Source organism: Caloenas nicobarica, chromosome 1, assembly GCF_036013445.1.
Source record: "Caloenas nicobarica isolate bCalNic1 chromosome 1, bCalNic1.hap1, whole genome shotgun sequence".
Lineage (NCBI taxonomy): Eukaryota > Metazoa > Chordata > Aves > Columbiformes > Columbidae > Caloenas > Caloenas nicobarica.
The window spans coordinates 159,028,318-159,042,967 of record NC_088245.1 but is presented as its reverse complement, the minus strand read 5'-3'; the positions used below and the strand labels follow the sequence as shown (position 1 = coordinate 159,042,967).

The 14,650-nt window shown below is 38.0% G+C and overlaps 1 protein-coding gene across 3 annotated transcripts in view; it reads left to right on the top strand.

Moving 5' to 3' along the window:
* The window catches only part of PCCA (propionyl-CoA carboxylase subunit alpha), a 287,919-nt gene that overhangs the window by 116,288 nt on the left and 156,981 nt on the right, over positions 1 to 14,650 (top strand). For all 3 annotated transcript variants that reach the window (XM_065637581.1, XM_065637596.1, XM_065637588.1), the window contains 4 exons: positions 2,721 to 2,864; positions 4,381 to 4,455; positions 8,615 to 8,683; positions 9,354 to 9,429. In XM_065637581.1, coding sequence (XP_065493653.1) covers positions 2,721 to 2,864; positions 4,381 to 4,455; positions 8,615 to 8,683; positions 9,354 to 9,429 — 364 coding nt within the window. The remainder of the gene's footprint in view (positions 1 to 2,720; positions 2,865 to 4,380; positions 4,456 to 8,614; positions 8,684 to 9,353; positions 9,430 to 14,650) is intronic.

Sequence of the window (14,650 nt, the reverse complement as noted above, 5' to 3'; positions counted from 1 at the left end):
GGTGGATTCTTGCACCTCCAAAACCTCATTGCAGAGTGATTGTTGAACCAGGATATGACATTAATGCTTTGTTAGTGCCCTTTTGTACTGTACGCTGAAGCATATTCTGTATAATGCTAAAAGTACTGACCCCCTTCCACCCTTCTTTGGCCAAAAGAAAAATGCACATGCTAAAACAAGTGTAGTTTGAGCTGCGCACACCTCATTGAAAGGTTAAAGTTACAAATAAGTAAAATTTCAAGGTAAAAATTCTTTTCTACCCCATTTTTGTCATCTGATGGTCTTAACGTATAATAAAATGCATTTAAAATGTATTTGGTACCCCAGAACTAGTGACATGATTGGTACTGTCTACCTTATACCTGAACAGCACTGGTTGAAACACAGTCCTAAAACAAGTAGAACTTCTCATTCCAAAAAAAACCTCAAAAAATTTTCCACATCATATTTTCTGAATGCTGTTTTGTGTGTGGACACAAAGGGAGTATTTTGAAGAAACAGAAGAAAATATTGACCAAGTCAAAGATCTGTACTGAAGAATGGATTAAATAAATGTTTATGAGTTGTAAGAACCAAACAACAAAAATATTTTTCTTTCCAGAAACATTCCATCCTATTTTGATCATCAACAATAAAACTGAAAACGACAGTGAAGCTGTTGAATCCGGAATGCCAATTGCTATCCAAGAAAAATGACAGTATAACTAAATAATGCAAGTGTCTTTGTCGGGGGGGAAGGTGTTTTAATTATGTGGAATGTTAGAATTCCAAACATGTTCTACACTCAAAGGTATATTTTTAAAACTTAAATTCCAAAATGAGAGAATAAGTCCTGTTGTCCAAATATGAATGCGTGATAAGTAACTTTCTATTAAAACTTAGGAAGTTTTAATAGAAACTTCGAGTCGTAATAGAAATTGAATTGCTTCAATTTAACACTGCAGGATAGACACTGAGATGTTTCATAGATTCTCCAAATACTGTTATTAAGCTTGACATGCTGGAGAATATCATGTGTTAGGTAGAATCAAGATTGAATCCCAAAGGTAGATCCTTAAACTGTATAATCAGTTTCCGATTTCAATGTCACTTTTATCCTTCAAAGAATAGGTGCTTGTTTCAGTGATGATTTGTCATTAAAATTATGTCAAAATGTCTTAAAATGTTGTTGAAACTCTAAACAAACTCACAGCACACACAGGGCTAATTATGGATGCCATCTGTTTATTTTTATAAAGCTTTTTTCTTAAAGACCAAAGCATCATCTTGTTCTGATAACCCACGAGATTATTATAATGACTGAATGTTTTTCTTAATACTAGTGTGCTCGAAGGAAGAAAAACGATTGGTTTAGTCACTGACCTTTTCCTGTGTCACAAAATGTACGTGGTATGACATCTCATGATGGAGAAACCATTGTGAAGTGCATTTTCTTAAGTTATTTTGGCCCTTGGAACACAAACGTTTTATTACAGAAATGATGACAGAACTGCCATTTTTATATGGGAAGACTTACAGCTGTCTTTGTGTAAAGAACATGCTTTATAGCAGGGGCGTCAAACTCATTTTCATTGGGGGCCACATCAGCCTGGTCGTTGCCTTCAGAGGGCCAAATGTCATTTTTGGACTGTATAAATGTAGGAGCAGTTACATTTATACAGTTCTAAAATGACATTTGGCCTTCTGAAGGCAACGGCCAGGCTGATGTGGCCCCCGATGAAAATGAGTTTGACGCCCCTGCTTTATAGCGTGCCGCTCTTCACCTATGTGCTGCGCCCTCCTGTCTTTAGGTCCTTTTTTACTGTATTATGTCTAGTTAAAGGTTATTTAAAGTTAATAAATGTGTCCGTTTACATCCCTGTTTTGAGGAGAAAGGTGTGTGTGTATGCGCGCACGTGTGTGTGTGCTTGTACGCACATGCTGGAGTTGGCGCGCACGATGAGTATTCCGTGGCAGCATCATCCAGAGCTGTTAGCAGCAATTTGCTGAGAGCGCGGAGTGACTCTGCCGGTCCAGCCCAGCTATTGTGTATGCTAAGCACTAAACAGATCAGTCTCGAGCGGGGGGGCGCAAAAAAAAAAAATTGAAGGATCCATCTGCTTGTTTCTGCTACACTGCGCTGATGCAAGATTACGCTAATCTGGCTGCTTGTCAGGACAGGTTAGTGAAAGCAGGCAAATGGGTGAGATTTAGAGTAGGCTGGTTCTATGGAAAATTGTAAGCGGCTCCTGTATGTGCCATGTTAAGTGTAGCAGAATGGGTTGATTATCAGCGACTTTGAGATTTTCAGTTAAAATATATTTATGGATACAGCGTGAGTCTTTTCAAAAGAAACTCGAATGGGAAAAGCTTCTGAACAAAGGAAAATTAATTTGTTGTCACCGGGTGCATTCGAATTTGTAAAGTAAATGGAAACTGCCCCCCCTGCAAAACCCCAAACTCTATGTGTTCTCTGTAGTTTTCCTTTTGTATGCTGCTCCTAGTTATTGTAATCTGCTAATTATCTTATTTTTTGGAGCTTCCTTGCGAAGACGGTGTTTCCTGGAGTTTGTCAAGTAGAAATTTACTTTTTGGGAAAAAGCCCAAGATGGGAACATATTCTTTGTCTGTTCTTTGGCTGATCTAATTTCTTGTTTATCTCTGTTTACAGAGAGTGGTTGTGTGTGGTGGTGTTTTGTTTTGTTTTTTTACCTACTGACTGACAGTTCTTGACCTTGCAGGTTGAACATCCCGTCACAGAATGCATTACCAGCCTGGACTTAGTCCAAGAAATGATCCGTGTTGCTAAGGGTTACCCTCTCAGGCACAAACAGGCTGATATTCCCATCAACGGCTGGGCGGTTGAATGTCGAGTTTATGCTGAGGTAAATGAGTGGTAATGGGGAGGAGGGGAGGTGGTTGAATCGTGGAGCAATAATACCCAGGTGTGGACAGATGCCAAGGTGAAGTCAAAGAATATCATACGGAAGTCATGATTTAGAGTATGTAACACAAATGGTTAAAGAGCTTTTGTAGAATTGTAGGATTTTAATTTTTTAAAATTCAGAATACAGTATATATTTGAACATGCCTTTTTTCTGAAAATCAAAATTAAAAGTGGTAAAAGAGAGAACTGAAGTTTATTTCTAAGGACATTTGCTGTATGTTCTGTTCACATTTAATGATGCAGTGTTGAAGTTATTGCTACTAATGTTTCCAGCTTTCTTAACTTGTGTACTTGAAACTTGTCTTAAAAAGACAGTTGAAATTCAATGGCTTACAGAATTTTTGTTGTACTAAAACATTTTAGTAGGTTGGTGAAAAAGCAAGTTATATATCTTCTAAAACTACAGTTTATGAGACAAACTTTCAAAGTGCACTCCAGGACATCGTAATTATGGTATGACCTTCAAAACACTTTCAAAAATATAAACTCCATTTTCAAGCATGTTTAGGACATTTCAAGGTAACATCTTTCCGTTGTCATTTTTGATACATGAAAAGAAAGATTTGTTAATTGAAAAATGGTGCTTAGCTTCCTTCACTTTGTTTGAGGAATGCTATAGGTAACTGTGCTTTTCCAAAACAATTCAGCACCTTGAGATGTTTTTTCCCTCTCCTAACTTGTGGCTTTTGTGACCCAGGGCATTTTTTTTTTTCTTTCTCTTCATGATGTGCACATACTCTTCAACGTGCCCTACTGATTACAAGTTATATGAATGATTTGGATAAAGAATAAATATTTGCCTGGTGATTGGCATGGAAGCTGTTCTAAGTATGAGTAGGCTTTACCCTGAAGTAAGGAAAACCAGGACACTGCTTGGACATTTTTTGTTGTTCAACTTAAATTCCCTCACATTTATAAGCAATAAACCCAACTAGTTTGCCATGAGTTTGATTATTCTGTAGGCCATATATTTATTTGCTCTTCTATTGAGTTTATATTGGTATTGCATTATTTAGGAGATTTGCAGTTTCCAAAGGCATAAAGGTCAGCTTGATTTTCTAAGATAATTGGATTTGTAACTGCCCTTTTAATGTTTGAAAATTTTTTCCTTATACTCTCTTGTCAACTCCACCCTTCTGATACTTTCCTGTCCGTCTTCCAAGGCACAATGTAGCAAATGAAAATGTCATCTTTGTATGTTTTGGTGGTGTACTGTAGCTATGTGCAGAACACTTCTTTCCTGCTTTTTGACTGTGGTAAAAGAGAATGTATATGCTTCCAGTTCTTTATTTGGAGTCACAGGGGTCTGAAGAAATGTACTTCAACACAGGTAATTCTGGGGAAGAAAACAAAGTTATTCTAGCAGTTGTTTCTGTTAGACTTCAAGCTTTTTAATATTATCTTCTCTGCATCTGTAAAAGCTGAATGCTGTCTCACGTTGAATTTTATTTCAGGACCCCTACAAATCTTTTGGCTTGCCATCCATTGGTAAACTGTCTCAGTATCAGGAGCCTTTGCATTTGCCGAGTGTAAGTAACTTGGTTCTGGTTTTTGTAGGTGCCGAGTGTTTCTTTTACAGACTTGGACTGTAAGTACTCAGCAGCTTTGTAAAGCAGACCTTTTTTCCAGTTTTTTTGCTGGGAGGGGACAGGACATGGTAATACTTGTGCAACCTGAAAAACTGCTTAAAATTGTACAGTTCCAAACTGGGTTTAAAATGTTCAAATTTGCTATAACAGGAAACCATTATGTGTTGACATATTTTGTTAACGTTCTATAACTTCCAGCTTAAGGTTCTCAAACGCAGCTTTAGTAAAAATGCCATGGTGATCAGTAAGGACAGTGAAATGCTGAGTCAGCTCTTTAAGCACAGTGAACTGGGGACATCAGTTTGAAACTGCCAGTGGTTTCTGTTTAGCTTTGCAGACTTTAAAGAGGAAATTTGCTACAGCTATTATTACATGTTTCAAGATGCATTCTGACTATATGGAACAGCTGTTTAACAAAGAGTGTTTTCTGCCATGTGTAAAGAACAAGGACACAGCCTTGCTGTAAAATCAAGGTAGTCTAAGCCGTAAGTGCACATATACATGACACTGTGTCAGTCAGTGGAATGACAAGGCGGTACCATCTGTGAATACGATTATTCAGTCTGATTGCTTGCACAGAAAATAGCGAAAGATTACAGGAGGAATCTTAAATGTGGAGATGTTATTTGATATATGATTTATTTTGCTTCTTAAATTGTTTTTGCCCATGTACTTTCCAAAGGGACCTGACCCTTTCTGGTCTTTAAGGCTTCATGCTGTGTTCAAAGCCTGAAAGCAGAAAAAAATTTTGAAGATCTAAAAGGCACAATGTGATCTTAAAGAGGAGATGAGTGAAAAAGGTATCATTGGACATATCTAAACTTTTTTTTTAATGAAACAAAGAGAGTATTTAATAAGAATTTATAATGAATACTCCAGTGGTTGTTAGAAGTTTTCACCATGTTGTAACAGCTAACAGGATGTCAAACATTTTGCCCTTGCAAGTTTTTGCAATTTGCAATTTTCCAAACGTGAGACCTGTTGAAAGTACAAGTGATAATGGACAAACTGTACCCCCTACAGTCTTTGTCCCACCAAATCTTTCTTCAATTAATGCTGCAGCAGGAGTTTTATGTAATAACATTTGCGCTTGTGAGCCATCCATACAAAGAAAAAACAATTAAAATGCCTTGAATGTTCTGCTTACTGCTGTTATTTTCTTGTGTGAATGTTGCATGTCAGCTAAATGGACCACGGAATAGATAAAGTGATTGGGTGCAGGAGAGTGCACACTAAGCTTTGTCTATCATTATTGCTGGGAGCAATCAAATTGATGCCAGCAGGACAGTAGACGCGTTGACAGCTGTAATTATGTATCTCCATGGTGATCACTTTTGGCCTGTCATGGAGGCCCATGAGTCCCCTCCCTTGCAAGCATTTAATCAGATTGGGCTGTCACTTGTCAGGTAGACGGGGTGGGCTGGGAGTTGTGCTTAGGCGGAGAGGTGAATTGAAAATGAAGGGTGGGAGATGCCTGATCGCTTCACGTGGTCCATCGTGGTACTGAAGAAAGAAATTCTAATTACGCTGGAGGGTTCAGAGCAATGGTTTGAGGAGCTCATATGGAGTGCCTGGGCTGTTCTCATTCTGTTTACTTCCATTGTCGTATTAAAAATAGAACAGCTATTTTTGTGTCGACACTTATGGTTTGGTGTCTTAATATATATTTTCTGCCACTGTGAAACTAATTTCTCTCCTGAGAATGTCATGCTGCTAAGAACAGAATTAATATGACTAAAAAAGTTCAGCCTTACAGGCCCGTTGTGCCACAGTGTTTGTTTTCTGTGTTTTAGATTTTAGAATTGTCAACAAGTTGGCTTAAAAAAAATTAGTGGAGACTTGTAGCATGTCACAGTGAGTTTGGCTTATGAGTAGTGGATTGCCCAATGCACTGTCAATTCATTTCTTCCATGTTTCAGATTAGCTCTGATTGTCTACCTGTGCCCATGTGTCAGCTGCTCAGTCTGGTAGAACTGATGTGCATGGCTGTGTGAGGGGTTATTTCTTAGCCATAGATAGGAATAATACTGGCTGGTTTTGTGTCATGTAGTCTGTAATTTTCTTAGAACATGGTGCTTTTTTCTTTGTTAAAATATGATATACCTGTATAAATACTTATATGCACATGTAAGCACCCCTGAACACTTGCATGTAATCACTTTATAGGTGCTACTTTGGAGACAGAAGTCACAGTATAATTCAAGTATTTGTGGAGTATGTCATACCTTCACATCTTATACATGTATTTTCTGTATACTGCAAAAAAGTGTGGGCGAGGGATTTATCTAGGACTGAGTACATAAGTTGTTTTTTTCTGATTTGAATGTGAGAATGTATGCATTGACTTTATACATAGGTAGACATCCTGGGAGGGAGGATGGTTTAGCAGTTACTAGAAGGGGAGCTGGGAAATACGCTGCATGTTTCTTCTGTAATCACTACATGTCTGAACTACCCTCTCATCAGTACCTAGTGTTAAACGTACCTGATATGGGTAGCGGGAGGCCTAGTTAAGCATACATAAAGCACATTCAGATAAGATGTGATAAAAATGCTGCAGAAGTGCTACTACCTTTACATATGAATAAATATGCTATACAAATAAACATAAATATATAAGAACAATATATGTGGATATAAGCATAAATATATAAATGCAAACATACTAATAAGTATATGCTTTTTAAAAATAAAAAGAACATCATAAAAACTGATCAGAGAGTGTTTCTTGCTGAAGAACGTGAGTACACCTACTAGGGCATCTTTTTATGTCATTTGGATAATAAAGTCATCATCATGCCCTCATGTGGATTCTGTAGACAAGAGGTTCTACATGTGGTCCCTTGATAATTGCCTAAATTAAAATATTAAAGGCCTAACAGCCGTTGCGTTGACCTTTTTCTGCCTTGCTGCAGACAGATGAGCTGCTGTTTATTACAAAGGTTCCTTCCCACAGGTGAAGATTTAAGTGAGATTCCAGGACCCTCTTTCCCACTCCCTTTACAATGCAGTATATCGGAGCCCCGCTGCTTCAACAGCTTTGATTAGAGCCCTCCATCCTTATGATCCCCAGAATGCGTTTATCACTATTGAGTTATTTTGATTAGTTTTGAAAAAAATATTTGAGATTCCAGCACTCAAAAGCAGCATTTTAATAAATATTTATTCCTCAGAAATTGCTCATTTGGGAAGTTTTATATGGCTAACCTCATTGCTACAGTGATGAAATCAAACCGAGAGATGAAAACAAGAATCAGCAATATACTAACTAACTTCTTGCCTGGTTAACAGCAATCAGCCTCTTCAAAAGAAGTTTTTGAACTTGTGTTATTTTTGCCATGAATATTGCAGAATCAGAGCTTTAATTGGGGCTGCGTCCTTACAAAGCAAAGCCATGGAAAAAGCTGTGTAAACATTAAAGCCTCAAGGGAGGAGCAGCAACAGAAAAAAAAATGTTTTACAGTTGAGAGGGTGAGGCAAAGAAGGAAAGTGTTACAGACATGAAAACCACAGGATCAGTATTCCTACGGAGCTGATAAGCAGAGCTCCAAAGTCCCTGCTGAACGCTCCCTGGTTGTGTTCCTACTGGAGCCCTCGGAAGGGCTGCAGCAGAACGTGGGGGACGTGATTATATAGAGATGCAGAAAGGATGTGATTATAAGGGGCATCCTTCACACCAGGTGTCAGTCAGAAGAATAATTGCGACTGTTTTATTACAGGGATTAAATCAGAACTGGATGCGTTCAGAGTTAGAGTTTAGTGTGTGTAACACAACCTAAGTTGTTAGATCAAATTTAATGTGTTTACTGTACATTCTAGGAGAACAAAAGAGAATTTAAACTACTAGCTGAAGATTGCAGTCATGTTTCCTTTTAAAGGGGAGAATAACTTGCAAGTCTCTTTCCTGGTGGAGGATAAAGCTCCCCTTCCCCCCTCCTAGTTTCTCTGAAAGCAAATAATTACTCTTGTTCTTCAAGGGGAACAAATGTATGTGATAAGCTTCATGGGCATCATGCTTTAAGCCTGCCAGGTAGATTTGATCTCATGTTGAAATATTTTTTTTCCTCATTTATAATTATTTGTTGCTTATTTTTTGAAGGTACGTGTTGACAGCGGCATACAACAAGGAAGTGATATTAGCATTTATTATGACCCTATGATCTCAAAAGTGAGTTGCTTATTTTTCAATATTCTAAAGGAACGATACACTAATTTTACAAACAGATCTTTTAAAGGAGGAAGAGTATGTTGAAGGATTGGTAAACGGGCATTTTAAAGGTTCTAGGTGTAACATGGCTCAAGGGAATAGGGAAGAAGTGAAGGAAGGTGTGGACTAGGGGAAATTTAGTGTCACTTCTAAACAAATGGATTTTTATCTTTGACACTATGATTATTTTTCTTGCAGTTTCTGATTATTAGAAGGATTCTGACAGGAACATATTGGTAAAATGAAAATATGACATTATAGTCAGAGTTCAGCTGTCAAAAAAATCACACTTAAATCTTACAAGTCGGTTGAGCGTTAGAAGTCAGAAGGGCCAACTAGATATTGAGCCTCTTCTCTAATTTTCTGTGCATGTAAAGAAGAGGAGGGAGCTTATTTAGATGCTCTGAGTTTTATGAAGGAAAAGTGTCTGGCCTTCTTTCATTGAATGGGTTAAGAGATCTTGGTTTTCTCTTGATGTCCTAGAGACCTGAAGCATAGATACAGTAATGTGCGAGAAATGTTTTTGTGACTGCAGAAATTGTACAAACCATTTTCATTTTAAATGCTATTCAGAATCTAGACACAAACTATCTCATTTCTAGGTAACTTAAATACATTTTTTTTCTTTTAGCTGATTACGTATGGCTCTAATAGAGCTGAAGCACTGAAAAGAATGGAAGAGGCTTTAGACAATTACGTAATTCGAGGTAACTACTGAAATTGGGGTTCCTAGTGTGATAGGCTGCCATCTATTTCAAGAAAACAGCTTGAAAATGTAGTAATTAGCAAATTGAGTAAAGTTCCTGCTTCTTAAGTGCAAATTAAAACAGGAAAAGATTGTGTTAATTAAGCTGAGAAGATACATCAAATCTAAAGAGACTTCATTTTTTTCTCTTTCATTGTTTTTGCTCGAATATTATGAGATAAATATTCAAATGGTTTCCTTAAACTCATGATAATTTTCACAAAATGGTAACATAGTTCGTTATGTTATGGAGGGGGAAAAAAGGCTATTACACTGTAAGAAATTCAAAGTAGTTGCTGTTTTACAGCAGTTTAATACATTGATTATGGCCAAATAATATCACAATGCAGTATTTGATTGTGTGTGTATATATATATAAAACTTATTTTGAAGGTAATTGTTTAAATTTGGGCAAATACAGATGTAGGCTGATGATCAGAATGTGTTGCAGCTCTTGCTGACTGACTGCCTAGAAGTAGCTGTTCTGGCTTTTTAAAGCAGCAGGGGTGAGTCAACCATGACCACTTTAACTCCTTTTGAGTTTTAGAGGGCGAAGTAATTGTTTGTGTAGGAGAAATCTTTAGATCTTCCTCTGTATCTTGTGGAAAATAAAAAGGAAAACTCATAGGAGAGGGGAAAAAAATGGATTTCTTATCCTTTCTTTTCCTGGGGATGACTAGAGAAGGGAGCTGTAATGTGGCAAAAATCTGAGTGTTTGGGGAAGTTATTTTTTTTCATTACTAGTCAGTGTATTTGAAGAACCAGGGTAGGTGGGAAGGAAACAGTTGGAAGATTTGCTTCTGTTGTTCCTTGTTTTGGTTGCTGGGCAGATTGTTCTGTAGTTTGAGATGGGAGAAGGACTTGGAACGCTTATTTCATTCCTCCTCAGAATGGCTGGGAGGAGGAGCAGGAGAGACCTCGTATAGCAGACAATCATATGAGTGTTTCTATAAAACTTGATTTGGCTTTAATGCTGTCTGCTGAGTAGTACAGATGCCGTGCCAGAATAGAAAGATATATCTGTTTGGGGAAAATGACCATCCCTCTACCACAGTGTAGCTGGATAGGTGGTAGGATTAGCCATTGTAAATGAACTGCATAACTTTAAAGTGGATTTATAGTGATGCAACTTGAGCTGTGAGACTATTGCAGTGCAATGTGCTGATGTAAAGCCATGCCGTATATCAGCTGGATAAATGTATTTGAGAGAGAAAATTATATCACTGTAGCTAGATTGATGTGAGGTGGTGTGGGGTTTTTCGTTTTGTTTTTAATGCAGGCAGGCTCTGGATTCAAACTCAGTTTGAATTAATGGAAAATTGTGCTAGAAGGATTATAGTTAATGAGAATATTGGAATTGTGTGTGGAGCATGGTCTTTTATAGTGTGTTATAATATGGATGGAACCTGATTGTTTGTTCTTAGGTATTATACACAGATGTATAGATACTTACAAAGGATATGACATCTTACATATGAAAATTACTAATTTACATTCTTGATTTTTTTAGTCCTTTATTAGTATGCATGTATGCATTTAAGTGTTCGTACCTGATACCTCTGTAGTATTTTTACCTGTGAAAAACCTCATAATCTATTATAAACATTGAAAGAGGGAAAAAATAAACTATGGGGGGAATGCATTTTTAAAAAGTATTGCAAAGGACAAATTTTACTTTAGCAGAGATTTCAAAAGTAGGTGAATTTCCAGAACACTCTTTTATTTGCCTAGTGTGAATGATGCTTGATAGGGCAGTTTGTAGAAACTGTCCTATCTGTAATGTTTTGAACTGCGTTGACATGTACAGAACTTCTCCTTGTTCAGAGGAGTTGTATCTAGTGAGCTCAAGTAAGTCTAACAGGTGATGCAGAAGTAGTAATATATTGGTATTTTAAATGGACAAAAATAATTAAACATCAGAAAAGTTAAAGCAGTTTCGTGCACTTTTTTCTATAATGATCATGTATATTTTTTGCTTTAAAATGTTAGGTGCCATGTAAACCCATATTAAACCACCTCCATCTTATGCGAAAGTGCATTATGTGAGGTCTTCTCCATAACTGAGTTGTTATAAGTGGTAAAAGATATAGAATACTTAGTTACCTAGCTTAGAAGTTACTAGGTTTTATATTTGAATAGTGAGCCTGTACATAACTATTTAGAGATCACCACAGCCTTCCTGAATAGTGTGTTCTATATTCCTGTTTCTGAAACACCACACACCCCCTCCCAATTGCCTTGGAAGCAGCTCTTATGTTTGTTTTTGTGTTTTAGAGACAGTGTGTTTTTTCCCTGTAAGTAACAAGCCTGAGCTGCAAAGCATTTTAGCTGGGTATTACCAGCTGAAGTCTGTGTGAATTGTACTGGTAAAATCTAAATTCTCACAGTGTATATTAAATTCCTGAGAATTGCAACGTTTCTGTAAGCAAAAATGCTCGTTCGCTCACATAGGGTGGGAATGAGATGGGGTGACTTGGTAGCAGGGCAAGGACCATCTAATGGGTAGCTCAGGGACTGCTAATGGAAGATGGAGTCTTTCCTATCACTTCTGTGTCACCAGTTCAAAGCAGGCAAAAGTTGGTAAGGACTTTCAGTCACTAATATTTTGATGGTTGCTTGCTGACCTGCATGAAATCAGTGGTCTTTACCCAGTTCCTTGAAGACAAATGTCCTCTTGGAACAAATGCCGCCATATAATGTCATTTGTGGCAGTCCCAGCAGAGAATGCAGAGACCGAAGCGGCACAGAGACCCTCCAGGAGGTGACCCATCCAGGCTGGGCTGAGGCATGCTGACAGTGTGAAGTGCAAGGACCTTCTCTGCTGCTCCTTGTCTGCTGGCTGTATGAGCAGAAGTTCAGTTTCTGCTGATGTAGCTTTAGGATATCCAAGAGTTACCTGTTCCCTTTTAGATCCATTCCGCTTACAGAGAAAAAATCCTCAGACTACAGTCTTCATGGACGAGGACTAAGTATTACCTGGCCTTGAATCCATGGTTCAGCTGTTCCTCCTGGTTAAATCTGCCTGATGAAATCACGAATTAAATTAAATTAATTAAATTTTCAAAAAATGTAATCTAATACCTGCAAAGAAAGCAGACTTATGAAAAATTTGAGTAAATAATATTTTAAGCAGCCAAGACTGCATCATATAGTGCCTGTAATAAAAGTATATTGATTATAAATGCCGAATAAATCAAATTATAATGTTTGCGACAATTTTATGCTCTGAAAATGCCTATTGCCTAAACATTTTGTTACAATTTGGGCAGGTGACAACCAAAATAAGAAATTGTACAGCCGGTTTGTTGGTAGAACCTAACAATGTGACTAACTCAAGATACTTTCAGTGTGGTTATGGGAATGTAATCTGCATCTTTTTTCCCATGTAATATCTACAATGTTATTAATAGGAGCAGGTAAAAGTCTGGGATAGCACTTCTTTGAGTGGTGGATTGGATTAAATGATCTCCTAAGGGCTTTTACAATAGAAATTATTCTGATAGGAACCGACTCCTCTACTGAGAATTGATTTAAACTGAAAATCTCAGTTGAGTCTTCTGAATGAGGAAGGGTCTAATTAGGTAACGTTTTAACCTGTGGATCTTCCAATATAGTTCTGGTATGGTTAATGTTCAAGGTCTAACCCAGATCTGTCTCGAGCAGATACACTTTTCATTTTATCTAGTGGTTACTGGATAATTTGTGAATACTGAAGAGTTCAAGAGGTTGGTCAAGAATAGAGACACTGGTTGTCGGGATGAGGCATGAGTTGTTTCTTGTGAGCTTGCACTCTTGTTAGTTCTTTTATTTTATGCTACTTTTCTTCAGAAACTTAAGATTTTGTTTCTTCTTTTTTAATCTGAACAACAGAAATTAGAGTATTGGAAGAATGCCTTTCAGTGTGTCTAGTATTGTGTCAACATAGCTTGTGATTTCCCTCTTCTCAGTTTCTCTAAGGGTTTAGCACGTGTTTGTCATCTAATTTATGATGCTGAATAATCTGTTCATTTAAAGGCATATATAAAACCCAATATGAAATTCTGGAAAGCTTGTGCATGAAAATTGTCTTTATTTAAATAAAAGAAATGGACATGTTTATGCAGCAAGTAGAACCGATTATCAGTTCACCAGAGGTCTGATTGGGCAGATAACTCATATCCTAGAGTGCAGAGATTCCTGTAATCTTTCCTTCAACCTCTGTTTGCTTTTTATCTTCCCTGCTGATTTGAATAGAAAGCAGTAACATGAAATTAACAGTCTGTGTGTAAAGTAAACTGTTACCTGTGGAGGTATTGCTTGCTGTGGAGACAGAGGAATATAGTGGACCATTTAGGAGAAAGAAAAGTGGAAAAAAGAGCATCTGAGGACACAGTAAGCAGCAGATAGAACAAGGAGGAGTGGAAATGAGAGGGGATTAAGGGAGTCTACAACCAGGGGGAGATCTTCCAGTATGGGTAAAACAGTCATAGAATAATTTTGATTGGAAGAGACTCTCAAGATCATCGAGTCCAGCCATTAGCTTAACCCTGGCGCTAAACCATGTCCCTAAGAACCTCATCTATATGTCTTTTAGACACCTCCAGGGATGGTGACTCCACCACTTCCCTGGGCAGCCTGTTCCAATGCCTGACAACCCTTTCCATGAAGAAATGTTTCCTAATATCCAATCCAAACATTCCCTGGTGCAACTTGAAGCCATTTCCTCTTGTCCTATCACTTGTTACTTGGGAGAAGAGACCAACCCCCTCCACGCTACACCCTCCTTTCAGGTGGTTGCAGACAGTGATCAGGTCTCCCCTCAGCCTCCTTTTCTCCAGGCCAAACAGCCCCAGTTCCCTCAGCCGCTCCTCATCAGACTTGTGCTCCAGGCCCCTCACCAGCTTCGTTGCCCTTCTCTGAACTCTCTCCAGCACCTCAATGTCTGTCTTGTAGTGAGGGGCAATCACAGAAAAGAAAACAGAAAAGTGGTAAATAAGTCTGGTGAATGTTTGAGGGGAACAGGGATGTAGAAGTTAACTCTCTGATATGACTGGAGACCTGCCAGAAAAGTGGCAGCAGAAACTGTTGTCTTCAGTTTTTGCAGCTGTAGACACACTAATTGGGAGGAAAAAGAGTGATGTGTTTAGTATTGTGGAGAAGGCCTTGGCTTTCCAAGAAAATGCATTCAACAAAACCCCTCCACT